General features: G+C 41.9%; 1 protein-coding gene across 1 annotated transcript in view; it reads right to left on the bottom strand.

The window, feature by feature from the left end:
* Positions 1 to 5,576: 5,576 nt before the first annotated feature.
* The window catches only part of TAF3 (TAF3 RNA polymerase II, TATA box binding protein (TBP)-associated factor, 140kDa), a 28,526-nt gene continuing 16,848 nt past the window's right edge, over positions 5,577 to 17,254 (bottom strand). Inside the window, exons 3-5 of the mRNA XM_009576421.1 lie at positions 10,812 to 11,067; positions 7,067 to 7,173; positions 5,577 to 6,318 (exon numbers count right to left, since the gene is read on the bottom strand). Coding sequence (XP_009574716.1) covers positions 6,204 to 6,318; positions 7,067 to 7,173; positions 10,812 to 11,067 — 478 coding nt within the window. The 3' untranslated portion in view covers positions 5,577 to 6,203. The remainder of the gene's footprint in view (positions 6,319 to 7,066; positions 7,174 to 10,811; positions 11,068 to 17,254) is intronic.

Here is a 17,254-nt window from a genome sequence, read left to right as displayed (position 1 = left end):
CTTAATGATTCTATGATTCTATGTGAGCCCAGACAGGCTGCTTCCACAGAAAGGCTCAAAATCAGCAGATGAAAAGAGGGTTGGATTCATGTTGGAAAACTTGTTGGAAGAGGGTCAATTAAAAGCCGAAGGATCTGTCTGGTTCAGGAGTGTAGCAGATGGTTTCCAGCTCCCAACCTCAACGAAAACACAAGTGCAGAACTGCAGAGAAAGGCTCAGCTGAGGAGCAGGTTCAAGGACAGACCCGGCACTGGGGGAGCTCCTAATAGTTCTGCACTTTTATCCACCCTGTGTGAAGGGTGTTATTCTAGTTATTTAACCCGTGGGAAGGTCTGGGCTGTCTTTACAAGCTTCACATCACCTGGGTCCAAGGCCGAAGCGGGAAACGTTACCCTCCTCCTGCGGATGGAAACTGGGACACGCACTGATCCTGCACCCAAACGCACCAGTAAAGCCACGACAGAGCTGAGAACTATGTCCAGCTTTCCCGATAACACGACGATGTTTCTCCCTTTCAATACGGGCAAGGGTTACCCTGTGGGCAACAAAACCTACAAGCAGATGTACACCCTAAACATAACAATTCTTACAACACTTATTAGAAAAGTGCTGTAAATGACATCTCAATTAAAAATAAACAATTGCACACACAATATTCCCTGCCCCTATTTCTTAATTTGGTTCTGTATAAGGAAAAAAACCCAGTTTGTGGTTTTTTTAAATTTGGATGCCAAATTTAAAAAAATACACAGCAAATAGTGCCCAGTCCCACACCTGGGGAGGGATCAGCTTGAAGGAAGACGACTGAAGGTCTCCTGCAGGCAGGTAAGCAGCAGCGGTGCCGGAGGCCCTGGGTGACACCAGCGTGGTGGGACGGTGACACCCCATCACACTTGTCATTAGTCCCATGGTAAGCAAACGACAGGCACAGTAAGTTGTCAAAACCACGCTGGCTTACGGAGGAATTGACAGGCAAGATTTTCTAATTTATAAACCAAATTCCTACTTGTGACAGGTGATGAAACCTAGCTTTTTGTAAACGTGTTTTAAGTCTCTTTCTCCCTCATCCCCTCTTTTAGGCAATAAAATCATCTAATTATTTTGTTTGGTTTTATAAATCTGGTTCAAAGTCCTTATGGGAACGCTCACATTGAGAACACAACCAGGAGCTGCGTATTCATTAGAAAGGACTTTCTCCTTGTGTTTTAAAAAATACATGGAAGATCTTCCACCTATCCTGGGTTTACTTGACATTTTGCTTTTTGAAAAATTGGCCTCATTGGTGGTAGCTTGAGGCAGCAATATTGCACCAAATCTCAATGATCCGGACCTGCTTGGTGCTACCCCATTTGAAAGCAAGTCTCCATCTGCGCGTGGCACCCAACAGCTGCCGAGCTGCTGCGGTTTCGGCAGTGGCCACCAGAAATCTGAGTTAAGGGTCAGGGTCTGTGGAGCAAACAAGGACTGGAAGGGAAATTACGGGGGAGACTGCCAAGGAGGAGCAGGTGAAGGGGGCACGCTGGTCCTGTAGCCCCCAGCTCTCCTCAATCCCTCTGGAGAGCATCACAGGGTTTAAAGTCCTGGTGCAAAGGTTACTCCATGAGCAGGAAGGGCTGCATCTTAGAATCATGGAATGGTTTGGGTTGGAAAGGACCTTTCAAGGTCATCTAGTCCAACCCCCCTGCCATGGGCAGGGACATCTTCAACTAGATCAGGTTGCTCAGAGCCCCGTCCGACCCGACCTTGAATGTTCCCAGGGATGGGGCATCTACCACCTCTCTGGGCAACCTGTGCCAGGGTTTCACCACCCTCAGTGTAAAAAATTTCTTCCTTAGATCTAGTCTGAATCTACCTTCGTTTAGTTTAAAACCATTAGCCCTTGTCCTATCACTACAGGCTCTATTGAAAACTCTTGTCCCCCCTTCACCCGGCGTAAACCTTAAACAGGCTGAAACAGCCCCTTCGAGGGAAAGCACACCGGGATCAGCTGCCATAGCTCAGTTCTGCTCGCATCAGCCAGGTACGAGCTGTTTGCTGGCCGTAGATCTCCTGTTACAGCCTCCTCTGCCATACAGCACAGATGGATTAATAGCAGCTTTCTACTTTTTAGGTTACAGCTGATCCGAAAGTCCCCAGAAGAAAGGGAGAGTTTCCTAAGTAGCATGACTGACAAGACTGCAAAGAGGGAGTTTATTCAGAGCATTATCTAATTCATTCCCTGGCGAAGGAAACTCATCTGCTTTTGAGACTTAAAACTTCTAAAGAAAACTGCTATGATCTAAAGAGATTGGCCATAAAACTATTTGTATTGAAAACTTAGCCAGCATGCCTTTAGTGAACTTCATTCATTAACATTCTTCCTGGCAAGGTTTCCATATCTCAGCGTGCATTTTATACTTTAATTTGGTTAGTAGGTCTTTGTTTAATCGTCCTATTGAAAGGAGAACAAAGAAGGTTTAGGTGATACAGTGAAGTAATACACTATATTTTATCTCTGGAAAGCCCAGACAAAGTCAGCAGGCTCTGATACCCTCCGATTTCGGGTTTGTTTTTTTTTTTTCTTTTCCCTTTCTCTTCCAGGACATTTGGAATCACAAATCAGTTGCGGAGCATAAAGATCCTCACTGTACTTAGCTGCAGACACCTTCAGAAGAGAAACACCTTGTCAAGCAGAGAAATGATGCTTTGAGCACGACATACAGCCCCGAAAGAAGATTATCTCAGGCAAAGTGCATCCCCATTACTCCGGGGATGGATGCTCTGCATTTATATCTCTGTTCTCCACTAAAAATCTGTAGTCAAGATAGTTTCTCCCATTTCTGAGCTTTGCGCTTACCATCTCGATATTAACGTCACGGTTTTGTCTAGGTGCAAAACTCATTAACAAGTTGCAGTTTTGCCTAATGACTAACACGCTTTGCAGCGAGCACCCAGCACCGCCGTTTTCTCCAGCGACCCGCAGGCACAGGCTGCCCTCAAGGAGGATTTACAGGATAAAAAGGATAAAAAAGCCCCGCCTCGTTTCACAATAAACGGAGCTGCTCCCCAGCCCCAACATCGGCCGCACGAGTGGGCAGCTCCTGGGCTGGTGTAAACTGACACAGCTCCAACTGACTCCCAACTGACTCCAGATAATAATCTGGCCCCAAAGTAAAGGCAGGATTCAACAAGCTTTTTTCACGGAATACCTTTTAGGCTCTTTTCTTGAATATTTGCTACCAATACTCGCTGTACCGCTTAAATCCACCACGTACGGTGCATCAGTAAAGGGGGGAAAATTGTATCTGTCTTCTTTTTATACCACGGGCAGATGACGAGTTGTCTTCTCACTGGAAACTCTAATTCTTTACTCTCTAAACTTTTAACCAGTTCTACTCCAGCTACCCATGGAAATAGATGTTTTCCAGAGGTAAACAGTGCTCACAACGGACTTTCCTCTTGGATGAAGCTGCCCTGAGGCAGGAAAACCATTCAGAGACACTGATGCTCTCCCATGACATCCAACGAGCAAACCAGCCTGCAACCCACCCACCGTGCCCTCTTCCCATGGACAGCGGTGTCCAAAACCCAAACCATAAATGGATTCAGAGGAACACAAATGCCCAACCATAAAATCAAGCAGCACACCAAGGGAGCAGCCCTAACTCTGGCAGAGTTTATGGAGAAGAAACACAACCCGTGAAGTTACGGCAGCAAATACAAACATCTGGGGAAGCAGCTGGGCTTGGTTAGCGTTGGGTGGTACGAGGGGCTGTAAGGAAGGTCCATGCCACACGGCTGCTCAGGGGGTAACTATTTTTGGAAGCTGATTATTCTTTTATACCACCAATTCCCGATACACATCAGCGTAAGTGAAAGGGGAGGCAGGCTGTGCACGGCTATGGACCAAGGCTGGCTTCAAACCGATGACCTGGAGGTGAAGGGCCCCTTCTCCCGTTACTAATCCCGTCAGCCACACAAGCCTCCTGAAAATGATGCTTTGGTTTTATTGCTACAGGGGTCATTTATAAAATCATAAAACCCAGGATAGGAAACCAACCCGGCAGCAGCAATGCACAAGCATGCATAGAAATAGCTGAACGGCCATCGAAACGGCAAAGTTCAGCCCTCCCACGGCACCTTGAATAATTTAGTTGATTAAATGTGAGAAGTTTTGATTAACGGAGGGCAGGAGAAAATGGATAAACAACTTACCAAAAGCTAGTTCTTTATTATTGCAACCAGAAATGACCAAAGACTGTGGTTTTTGTATGTCTGCACATTACACATGGAAAAAACCAAGAATCAGGTTTGCAACATCCAAGAATTCAAAATAAGAAAAAAAAAAACAAAACAAAACCCAAGAACTTTCTTGACTGGTAATTAGCAGGGACAGAATATAAATGAGGTGGCATTGAACAAAGAAAATAACAGTGCAATTTTAATAAACCAATTTCATCCATATCTCCACTGATTCGCAATTTAACAGTTCTATCAGCAAAGCCTCATTTCCCTAACTAGACTGGTACTTTTAAAAACATGACTAATTCATTCTCCTTAATACCAATTTGGATGCATTTAAAAAATAACTCTTAATATCTGCGCAACAGGTTAAAGGGCCATATTCTCAAACATCAGATGTTTCTCATTGTACAGTTTAAAGAAGAAATATCCCCAAATTAACCAACAAAGTCTAAATTCGCTTTGGAAACAAAATGCGTAATTTTTTTTTCCAGGTTCATTCTTATATTTTATTTAGCTCTGAGACCCACTGCACTACAATATTTAATACTGCCTTACTATTTTTTTTCTCTGGAATTTCCCCCCTCATTTTCAACGGGGAATACAACTCGTATTCACTTTACTGGTCTTTCCAAGGGGATACGCAAAACACAGTAATACATCTTCTGTGTGATGCCATTCTGCATCTCCTCCATCTAAATACGAGCCCGGTCGTTTTGGCAAACTCACCACCACTTGTTTTAAAAAAAAAAAGAAAAAAGAAAAAAAAGCTCAGTTCCAGCTACAGATTAACACGCTGTAGCTACCATTAAAAGTGCAGAGCCCCCTGGCCTAAGCTCTCAATTCAGAAGGCATTTAAGCACATGTATAACGAAGTGTGGGAACAGGCTCCTTGAAGGCAATAGGATTACTCACTTCTTAAGAAGTTACCACATGTTTAAGTATCTGAATCGAGGCCTAATTATGGTGCTGGCCGACTCCTCGTGTGTGCACCACTGGGGCAGATCTCACCAATCCCTTAAAGCCGTAAGGACAGGCGTATGTCGCACGGGCTTTTAGTAGCTGCTAGGTTTGTATTCTCAGGCAAACAAACCCAAAAATCCTCAGCAAAAAAAAAAAAAAATTAAAAAAAAAAAAGTACTTTATAAATATCAGGTATTTACATGTGTGAAAATCTTTTAATGGGAAGTGTTTTTACACACCAATGAAATGTACAAGCAATGAAAAGGTACATTGACAAAGACTAAAAAACAAAAACCAAAGTATAAAATATATTACAGGTCCACCGAAATAAATTCACACGGAAGAAAAAAATTGACACAATAGAAACTTTTTTTTTTAAAAAATAGAAGATATATCACAAAAGCTTGAACATGTTTATTTTATGTTAGTACTAAAAATCAAGGAAAAAAGCTTCATATATTCTCATCACAAAAATATTTACCAGCCACTTTTTATTTCCACATTATGATTATCTGGCTCAGCAGGAGTAGAGGCTGAACTGCATCCAGACTACAGAAATCATTCCAGAAGGTCTCCTCAGTTTACAACTTACTGCAATTTACATTTTCTCCTCCTCTCGGCACCTTACTGCAAAGGTTCAGGAGGGTTTAATAACAAATGGAGAAAGAATAGGACAGATATCTGTATTTACAACATTCATCTTTGTTGCTGCCGAGCCACAGGAGCAGGAGCGGTACCATGAACTACCGAAGTCTTCATATCGCTCTGTGCAAATTTCCCTCGGTAGGTGAAAGACAGCATCAGAATGTACCAAAATCCAACCCCCTGGGCTCAGACGGTCTGCGAAACGCAACAGCCCCTGAGGGAGAGCATCTCCTCGCCCCTGATTCACTCCAGAGTCACAACCCCAGCAGTCGGTGACGGAGGGTGAGACACGAGCAGGCTGGATCCCCCTCTGCGACGGAGCCAGGGCAGAAGGTGCCGCGGCGACCGCGCGACTTCAGTCCGCTGCAAAGTCTTCAGTGTGCCCTGTGCTTCCTCTTCTTGTGTTTTTTATCCTTCTTTTTGTTGGCACACTTGGAGCAGAACCATTGTATCTCTTCTGGGGGTGCAGTCGTAATCCCAACGCAAGGCCTGTGAAGGACAGGAAAATATCATATCATCTCAGTGGAGTAATGTTACTTTTGTTTCTTACCCAAAGAAATGAAACTTTTCAGTGGGAGACAGGATCTGGCCTTCAAACTAATACAGCAATTATATTATCATTATCTTAAAGAATATAATGATGGAACAGAAACCTAAAAAACACTTGAAACAAACAAAAAAATGTATCGAAAGGACACTCAGATAAAAAATGTTATTTTAACAGAAAATACGAGCGCACTTTCAGGTATAATAGGCTAGATTTAAAATCATTTCAAATGCTTCTTTAACACATCTGCAGAACACCTTATGATTTTATGTAGCTGTTTAAGAAAACGCCTAAAAAGTGATTAATTCCCTCCAACCCTTTTATAAGAGCTGACATTTATATTACTGTTCATACAATGCTTCATAATTTGAAATGTCTATCTGTATACACGATGCTCATAATCCTGTAGTTCTCACAAAATGACCAGAATCAGCAATATTTCCCAGCAGTTTCAAAACCAACTGTTATCACCAATGCCCATTAATTAAAAAGTAACTCTCCTTCACAGCTTAAAATCTGCTTTTTCAAATTCCAGAGAAACAGATAAAAATATCTTCCAGATTATTAAATTGGACACAGTAAACCCATTCAAATATTCCCGGCGTCACGAACCATAAAAAAAAAGGGTTTTAATAATATAGCCCCAATCTGCCAGGGAACGGCAGAATAGGATGGATGAGAGCAACTTACCAGTGATACCAATCATCGCAGTCATCACAACCTATCATTGGACTGCCATCATCTGGCTTGTTACAGCCAGGACAGATCCAGATCTGGTTACCCCACTCGTCTCGGATCTGGTGCAAAGGAAAGGAAAGTTAGCTGGTTTTCAGGGCCAAGCAGGCAGCAAAATTGACATTAAAAAAAAAAAAAGTTTCTTGCTTATCTGACAAAGCTATTCAGCAGCCACTGTTGTTATTTATGAATTCTTTGATCATAAGTGCTCGGCGTTATGTTTCAATTTATTTTTCTATACTGTACTTGTTGAGCAAAGCATGCATTTTTCTGTATTGTCCTGTAAACCAGCAAAGCCAGTTATACCACCCGACCTAAGCACAGGCATTCACATATAGCAGCCAGGGCTTAAGGACACAATTCCTTCTCTGTCTATACTATTGCGACTTTTAAAATTCTACCCTGTTAATGGCAAGAACAAGCAACGGCAGCCTCCTGCGTAAGATAACAGTCTTATATGCATGTAAAATATACAGTGCCATGTGTATATATTGCCGTATTACTTATTAGCCAAAGTCTTCAACTTCAACTAACTGATAAGATCAGGATATAAAAAAAGTTGTTACTGAGTAACTTTCCATTCCCCTTATGACATTTATGTCACAGTACAATTTACTAAAGGGTAAACGAAATAAGAGAGGCAGATCATTTACAGTCTTAGGCAGCTGCTTACTGGATAAATCCATATTCAGAGCTTCACGAAATTTTTTTAATGTTTATATCCTGTATGTTAGACACATTATTTGTATTTTTAAATTTCAAGTGGTTTCTTTAACAGTTCTTTGGTAAAAACATACATGCAAAATGTCACGAAATCCACCCAAAGAAGTGCAATTAACAATACAAAGTACAAAATGTCTGGGTTGTTACCCTGATTTCATCATTCTTTTATGAAGATTTGCACATTATCACTGAATCTCAAAAACATAAACTGTTTTGTTCTCAGGTTTTGTGCATTAGTGCATTTACACATATCTAAGGCAATAACTTTTTGCTATCTGTACAGCTTACAAAAATGATAGTAAAAAGTAGTAGATGAAAAGCCCCAAATGCTCTTAGGGGGAAAAAAAAACCACTACACGGTGGTCTGTACATCTTACACCACTTCCCGAAAAATCAATAGGAATGTACCAGAGCTGCAATCAACACATCACTCTTGACCGACTCCTCTTAAAGCCCTGAATTTTTTTTGTGATTTAAAACTAGAAAACACAAAGCCCAGGAATACTATGCAGGGAACAATCCCCTTCCCAACAGCAAAATGGAGTAGGCAACGTCATAAAATGAACCCGATTTTAGAGCTGATTGATTGCAATAATCATTCCTATCTACTGTCCTGGCATCTAATCTCACATCTGCAAAGCCATTTTAAGTTGGTAGAGAAGCATCAGCTCTGCAGGTGAACTGTCTGCGCTTGGCGTGAAGAGGTCCATAGTCATTTCCGTGGCGTAATCCTGCTGGGGAAGGAGGAGACGCTGTGCCATGGTGCTGCAGAGAAGCAATGCTGTGGGCTGTTGGGCTGACAGCTACAGCCCTTTACAACCTGCTTGAGCAACCTGGCTGCACCCGCACCATCCTCCGGCACCGGCACTGGCACTTGCCAGGCACCCCATCCACCGTGCCGCCTGTTCTAGGCACTGGTGGTGCCTGATGTTGCCCCATGAGAAGATAGATACCCTAACTTTTCCAAACTTAGTTTTTCAGGGGTATGTTTGTCTGTAGAATACCTGTCTCAGGCTTTCAGGGGCTGGAGAGGGACAGGGCCCTATAAGCACTGAAACTTCTGCCTGTTTGTTAAACAAGAAATTGGACTGCTGAATGAGGATGTTAAAAATATTGTGAAACTTCTCATTCCTTAATGAGCCAAGGGTCATGGAAGGAGGGACAGTTTGTGATTGCTGAATGCTATTTTAGTACAAACCGCTGAGAGTTAATGATCAGAGCACGCTTACTGAGATGCTATCCTACAGGGAGATCCCACATTGTATCTTTTTTTTTTTAAACTATAAGATCATCTTCCTGTCCTCCCCTGCAGAAGGGAGTTGTGCACCTCTGTCACGCTGACTCCAATCTTGTCTCTAGAAGAGCTTTCCTGTGCGACCTGGGGAAAGCCATTTCATCATTCTGTGTCCTGCATTCTCTTCATACAAGGGGCTAATAGTTATTAATTATTCCCTTCTTCCCCAACCTCTCTCTCAGCTTTTTGACTTATAAATGTCTCACATCAGGAGTCTCTCTGCCTGTGCACATAGTTGGATCCTAAGACAGTAAAGCCCTGGTTTCAACTATGATGTTGTAAAAGAAAGAAGTAACTTGGAGCCTACGTGTCCTCTGAATTCTCCACAAGGTGCTAAGAGTGTTACCACTAGAAGTACCTAGGAAAAGTTCTAGGTTTTCCTTCTTTAAACTAACATAATCTCTAAATTATTTGCTTTTAATGCCTACTGAAGAAAATTGGATGTAGTACAGTATTTTGAAAATGTTTCTCTCTTAGAGCGGATTTCCAAGCTTCTGGGCACTACTGTAATACATGAGTGACACTTCATTTACACCTGTGATACACAAGGTGAGGATGTGTATCCTGCACCCTAAAGACATGCCCAGCCTATGTGCGATCATCTAGTGCTGTAACCAACTCGGGAGTGAAATGTAGCAGCTGTTTAAATAGAGACCAGTAACACGATACAGCAGTTTAAGTCCAGCAGGGAAGAGCACCTTTTCCATTAGAAACAGCAGGGTAGATTTACACTAGGAATCATTATAAAAACAGGAATAAAAAAAAAAGAGAAAAATCACGCATATGTTGCAATTAAAGCACAGGAAACTCTGTAAGAAAAGCTAGTTCCAGGTGTTTTAAATGGTGAGATTTTTAAACTGCTACCCACTACAGATAAGCAAGGTGTCACCAACCAAGCTGGAACTTAGCCAGGACAGGGAGGATAACAATACTGCTACCGTTGTTAATGGTATCTGCTGCTCTTCAACGACCAGAAACGGTCAGGACTTCCATTTTACATTGCACCCAAAGCAGAAATTTTCAGTATCACAGCAATCCTAGTCCTGCCCAGAGGTATGTCCATGTTCGTTTAGAGAATGCAGTTCTTACATCACGTTGGATAGGAGACTTTTCTAAAGGAATGAAGTCTTAATGCTACCAGAGAGAGGCCAAGTTCAGAGAATATGTCAAACAGACTAATGAACTGTAGACTAATGAAATATGTACAGACTTTCTGAGCTGTGCAAACATTTGCAATTTCTGTATTGTTGAGGAAACCAGAAAAGAGATTAGCAGACTCTCCATGTTTCAAATGAGGGCTAAGTGAAATTCTTGATGTTGTATGAGGGTTTTGTACTTCACCTGACTGACAGCAAAATCTATGGCGAATTTGACATTTGAGGTTTCAATTCAGCACTTATAAAAGCATCTATAAAAAATTTCCACCTCCAAAAAGAAATGCTCTAGCTCAGTTAGCAGAAAATACCAAGTGGGATATAACCGGACTTGTTAGAAGAAACTTAAACATTGAACTGGGAACACAGAAAAAAATTCGGTCCAAGTAGTAGTGTTTTAATTAAGTTATTAACCCCTCAAAAGCCCAGGTACCATCAGTTTGAGATGATGAGTCACCCAGGAGCTCAACAATTCAAGAGATGAATGTCAGTGGCACCGGGACACAGCACGGCAGTATGTGTTACCTACCACGTAAGTACTGACGGTCTCGGTCACCACGCTCCTAACCGGAGCTTTGGAGCCTCCTGCCGCCGAGACGGCTGGAGAGGGCGGTGGGATCAGGACAGGCGAGACGGTAGCCTGTGGAGGAGGAGGAGCTGGAGCTGGAGGAGGGGTGACATGAACGGGAGCTGGTACTGGTGACGGCACGGGTGGAGGGGTTTTGGGCCGGCTTACAGGAGTAGAAGGTTTGGCCTCTGGAGCTGGCACCACTTTGCTGATGACTCTGTAGGACCAAAAATGAGACTCGTTAGAGTTGATGGGAAAGAAAGCAACGATTGACCACCAACTAGATATAAAGAAAATATAGTGCAGCTAATTCACATCACCTTTGAATGATTGAAGAGGCTGTTTCAACCCAACACAAGAGCTGTTGTCATTGCTACACCCATCCATTGGACACGATAAAGCACAGAGCCATTACAAAGTGAATGCCAGAACAGCCTGAGCCACTCTATAGCTCGCTGTCATATAAATATTCTCTGTGGCTTTACTAAACCTTGTTTCGTTAAGTTTTATTACATTAGCTCAATTTGTGGGAAATATTAGAAAGGAAAGTTAATCAGCTGTGAACAGCACTGATTTTAATCTTCAAACTGAGAGACGATACCATCCTCTTAAGATCCTACATTAGGGGGTTCTCCAAATATTTGCTAGTTTGGTATTTTTTTCCCCAAATGTTTATGAAATCAGCAGTGGATCTAGTCAGGACAAATAAATGACGCACACTATATACTCAGCAGTTAAAATATTGCTACTTACTCGAGTAGCTGAAGTAGACAGGATGTAGCTCTAGTAAATACACAGTATAGAATAATCTTGCCCAGGAAGGGGGATACATAGAGGACCCAACATTTATTAATGAATGTTGATACACAGTGTTATTGATGTGCATGCAATTTAATGGACAAGACAGAAAAAGCCCTTACTATAAGGTTCTAGATTAGAAACATAAAGAGAAGGAAAAGGATGTTTTAGAAAACAAAACAAAAAAACCTCAAACAAAACACAGGATAGGTCTATTTGTTTTACCACATTTTGGTAAATCATTTAACTAACTTATTTATACTTGAATGGTAACTGTGGGAGTGCAATTGATTTGTGATGGGACTGTAGGAAGAAGGCGATTTAAGGAAAGGTTAGACATTCCAGAGAGGAGGATATCTTAAGAAAGCAAAACACGGAGACATCAGTAGGAAACGCATGACGAAAATCAAACTGCAACAACTCCTGAGAACCAGGAAAGTCCAGCTCCATCGTCAATGGGAATTTTACATTCAACTTTAGAGTTTCCTGCAACTCTCTTATGATATTCAAAAGGCAGTATCACTACAATCGGAGACATTGTCTGCATTTCAAGTCAATAATCCAAGCCATCATTTGAGAAAGGCTTGGAATTATACAGTATTTAATGCTTGGCTGAGATAATATTGTTTTTCTCCCAAGATATAGTGTTTTTCTCCCAAGATATGCCACTTGCACTACTAAATCAGAACTACGGCAAGTTATAGTAAAAACAGACTTAGTAAAAGGAAACAGAGCAACGGGCTTGGTATTCCTGCCTAACCTGCCAACCGTTGCATCACACCTCCCTTCCGAGACCTACTGCGAGTGACTAGGGGAAGAAAACCAAAACCGGGGAAGTTTAGAAACTCAGAGTGGAGTAGAATCTAAAAAGCGTTAGATGATTTTCCATCAGCAACACTGAAGGCATTCACACCACTTGACGTCTAGAGATTGCTTCAGGTACCTAATCTGGGAGCTCGGCTCTTTACATGTGTCAGTAAGGTGCTAGACTGAGTCAAAGCGCAGGACTCGTAACTTAAATTGTCTGTGACGTGCAGAAGGAAGGAACTCCTATTATCAGGCCATCCTGGGAGCAATCTACACCTCAAATCCGGCCTCCTTCTCCTGTTAGTGGGTACATCTGAGAAGCCACTGTTATCTCCCACCAAGAAAGTTTTCTCTTTGGCTCTTCAATGCCCATGATGTGTTTCTGGTTCAACGAAAGTCTTAGCGCGTGGCTCCCTGGGGCTCTGCCAGACTGGTCATCCCAATTCAGACGCTTATTCTGTGCCTTCCTCCTTCCACTGCTCCCACAGAGAGCCCTGGCTCCCAACGCTGAACACCCAAGACCTTGGTTGGTGGCAATACTCCCATGGTTTCCAAAGTTACCCTCACAACTTGAGAGCCACCTCTCAATAAAAAAAAATCTTAGCAGTAATAAAAGCGAGGAGAGGGACAGACAGCAAAATATTTTGCACAGCGAAAGTAATTTGGACGGTTTCAAACATCATTACCCCTTCATTCTCTGCCTCCCACTTCTATCCCCTCCAAGTAAACAAAGTCCTGCTATGAGTTCTTCAGGGAGTCAACCCTCCCTGAGTCTAGACTAGGAAATGTATTAGCTAATGGGATTTTAAACACAACTTTGCACGCAGTGTAAACAGTTTTAAAGAAGTATTAGCTAATATAATTTGAATAAGAGTGACCATGCCCAGCTAACATATGAAATTAAATTACATAGTTTCTTGGTCTAGATAAAGCCAGGTTTTCCTCCTGAACAGGGTCTTCGAAGCCAGTCTGCTAATAACTGCAGAAGCTACAAGGAACATCACATACGAAATCTTCCAAAACTACAAATATTCATTAGCGGGCGACACACACTCATTGATTGGCTGGTTTGCTTGAAGTGTGCAATTAGGCCATGTTCAGTATATAGGGCAGCTTGTTTATCTTGATTTTAGAGCTCAGTTATCAAAACAGGAGATCGGCATTTCAGAGCACGCTTGGGCCTACCACTCCCTTGGGCTAATGAAGTTCAGAGACTTTAGACTCCAGAGTGGAGAAATGAATGGCTTTGTGCTACACCATTAGAGGTGATGGAGTAATCTCACGAGGGTGGTTTAGCCTGTCCTCCGTCCTGAAGAAGGGGCTGCATACATGGCAATATGGAGGTGGGGAGAAATCAAAGGGAAATAGCAGTCCCACGACTAATAATTAATGTTACTTCAGACTTGGAGAGAAACCTGATATCAAAACACTATGTAAATGATGCCAAGATTTAAGAGCTCTATTTTATAGACAGGAAAAGTGAGGCACAGAGCACACTGCAAGTAGGCGGTACCCACTACAGCAAAGCTTCGATCCTCCTGCTACCTACGTCCCTGCTAGGATTTAAACTCTACATTTGGACATCACCATACATACATCATTATCTTCTTTCCCAAATGTGTTTTTCATATCCTTCCAAAATCAGCATTTGTATATTAAAAGTCTGCAAGTACAATACTAAGTAAGACAAAATTTCACCTCCTTCCCCACCCCAACTCAAAAACTCTAAAACTGAGGCTGGGTTAGTATTTTTTGAGCAATCAAATACAAATGAACATCAACCACCATCAACACACTCAAAGGCCCAAGACAAGAATTATACTTCTCTGCAGGCTGCTTGCCTGACAATATATCACAAACACGTTCTACACTGAAAGATAAAAAGTCAATTAAAGCTGTTTCTGAATCAAAATAGTTCCTCCAGAATGAAGGGGAATAGATGTGGTAATAAGAGCCTCCATAAATTATAATTAAATGTTACCACTCCCTTTAAGAAAAAACAGAATTAATGTAAACATTGTGTATCTGGTTGTGTCCAACCTAAATTCACTTCGGATTTCTTTTTAAATGCTAGCAGGGACTGTATTTCTTACAGAACCTCAGCACATTTATAACTGAATGCATGTATTGATACACCTCTTCATGATGGTAGAGTGAATGAAAACCCATTTTCATCATTACTCTGGGGCAATCACCCTGTTCACAGCTACAGATCCAAACCCAAACAGGATGAAAATGAATTGTCGGCTTGCAGGCAAAGTGCAAATTCTACCAAGAATCGCGACAGGTCAGTTGGTTTATAATCAGCCCTAACTGGCATGAGCTGTAACACGCTACATCTGGAGCAAAATGAGGCTCCAAGGTGTGAAATGGTTTCCTATCTTTGGAAGTAATTTATTTGATTTCATTCTGATCCTTACGGCTGAAAGCCCCATTGACTGCTTCATATAAACACAGGGAAAAGACATGCACTGAAAGGAAATGGCTTTTCAAAAATAGGATATGAGCCACAGGGCTGAATGATTGCTACGGGTGACGAGCTCCAAAAAAATGCTGTATCAGTACTTCGAAAAGTCTAGTAAAAACTCACAGCAATCTTTGTTTCTCAGAGGCAGAGCTCCAAAGAAGCTGTTTCTCTGCCCAAAGGAAAAACAACATTTGAAAAGTCCTAATTATTTTCTGAACCCATGATCCATATTTAAGCAAGGAGCAGGAGCTAAAGGGGTCTTTGTACATAGGAAAATGACACCATCAACTACACTGATGTAATTAAAACTAGTACAAGTCACTTGGGTTATTAAGAGTGATATTATTATCTATTAGTATTGATATTCCCTTACTGATGTAAGTTCCTCGATGCTAGAAAGTTAAGTGGTGTAATGATTTTATTGTTGAAAAATCTCACACCTGGAACTGAGATTGTTGCACCAGAAAAAGAATGAAATACTCTAAGACCTATGGGTAAGAGTGTCAAAAACACCCAGGGGAATTAGGAAGATTTCCATATGGTTTAGATTCTTCACAGATTAGAGGTGATTTTGAAAATTTTATTCCAACCCTGGAGGAGAATCAGTGTAATTTAAGCTCTGTAATGTAGGCTAATTCCCATATTACTCTTAGAAAGGGAAATTTAGGTTTTATCTCTTACGCTCTGCTGAGTATTTTATTCTGTGCAAACAAGTCATATTGGCAAATACAAGCTCCACAATTACACACTATGACCAACTCGTGTGTTTGCAGAGCGCCAAAATGTACCAAACCTCCAGTGGAGTCCCTAGCAATTTTGCAAGTGGAAAGATTTCAGTACTTAAACTTGAAATTAAAAAAATATAAATATTTTCATGTGATAAATTGCCTGCAACACGATATTCTTCTCTATCAAGGAAAATGAACTTTGAGCACTTACTCCATGATATCATCCAGTTTTGCGGATACTGCCTGGTCTCATACAAATGGCACAACTTCCACGTAAGCATGTTGACCTTCAATAGTGCACATGGAGCTCAACAGCCCATTCTCAATTCCATCAGTAGGGCAAAACCCCGCAAACGTCCCTTCCTGGGCAAATGAGTCTAGCGATTTCGCAGGCATCATGTCACCTAATCCCATTCACAAGTTTATTCAGCTTCATCTTAAAACCTGTTAATCTTTTTGTCCCCACCATTACCCTGTTGCAGGATCTCACTGCTCTGGTGGCACAGCAACCTCTTCTAATTTCCAGCCTACATTCATAGCCGAATAATTCCCATTTGTTTTTGTGCCAACACTGTTCTTTAGCTTAGATAGCTTTCTCCCTCCAAAATGTTTACTTGCTTGATGTATTTGTGGCCAGCAATCATATCCCCTCTTCACATGCTAGATTAAACACACAAAGTTGCTCTCCTCTCCTATCATAACACAGACTCCCCTATGCTCCCCCAACAGTGCTCCGAGCCCTCCTCTGCACCTGCTCTTCCCAATTCATCCTTCCTGAATACAAGCTGCCTTCAAGAACTGAATATAGCATTTCAGATGAAGTATCAACAGGTTCTCATATGATGGTCCGGACACTTCCACTCTCTCTGCTAAAATTACCCCTTGCAATGCATCCTATGGTCCCACTTGTGTCATGTTGGCAACTCTGTCATTCTGTGATCAACTAAGGATCCCTCACCCACTTAATGCACCTACCGTAGTGATAAACCTACTGATCAGCTCTTTACTTCTGGCTGAAGTTTCTATTGGTACACTTCAAATGCGAAGCCTTAACTGCAATTTTTCATTTACTGAATTAAATACCACTTTTTCCCTTCTATTCAAGGGGATCCAGTTCTTTCCAGACAATCATCAGATCCTCATTTGTACTGACATGGTCCTTCAACCTTACTGCCAACAAAACCCATCAGTGTTCTACCTCCTTCTGTGACAAAATTTTAAATGAAATTATTAAATCAAACCAGTCCTGAAATACATCCTTGAGCATGTTCACTAGTAACCTCCTCTCTGGTTAGATAAGCTCTTACAACTCTCAGTTGCTACCTTCCTTTGAGCTAGTTCCTTACTACTGAGCAGTTCCTCTGCTAATCCCATCCTTGCCAGCTTCACTATGAATGTTCTGTGTGTTAGTATTAAACGTTTTCCTGAAATGCAGCTCGGATTTGCCATCTTTCCATTCATCCAGAAGAGAGCATCACTTCTCCCAATGGTACGACAGATGTCAACTTTATTCCAGCTACGCACCTCTTCTCCACCGCAGCTGAGACTTCTCCTTGGAGGGGAAGCGATTTGATCTGGCACCCAGCGACGGCTTCCCCAGTCCA

Source organism: Fulmarus glacialis, unplaced genomic scaffold, assembly GCF_000690835.1.
Source record: "Fulmarus glacialis isolate BGI_N327 unplaced genomic scaffold, ASM69083v1 scaffold45974, whole genome shotgun sequence".
Lineage (NCBI taxonomy): Eukaryota > Metazoa > Chordata > Aves > Procellariiformes > Procellariidae > Fulmarus > Fulmarus glacialis.
Note: the sequence above shows the minus strand (reverse complement) of the source record. Positions and strands in the feature narration are given on the sequence as shown.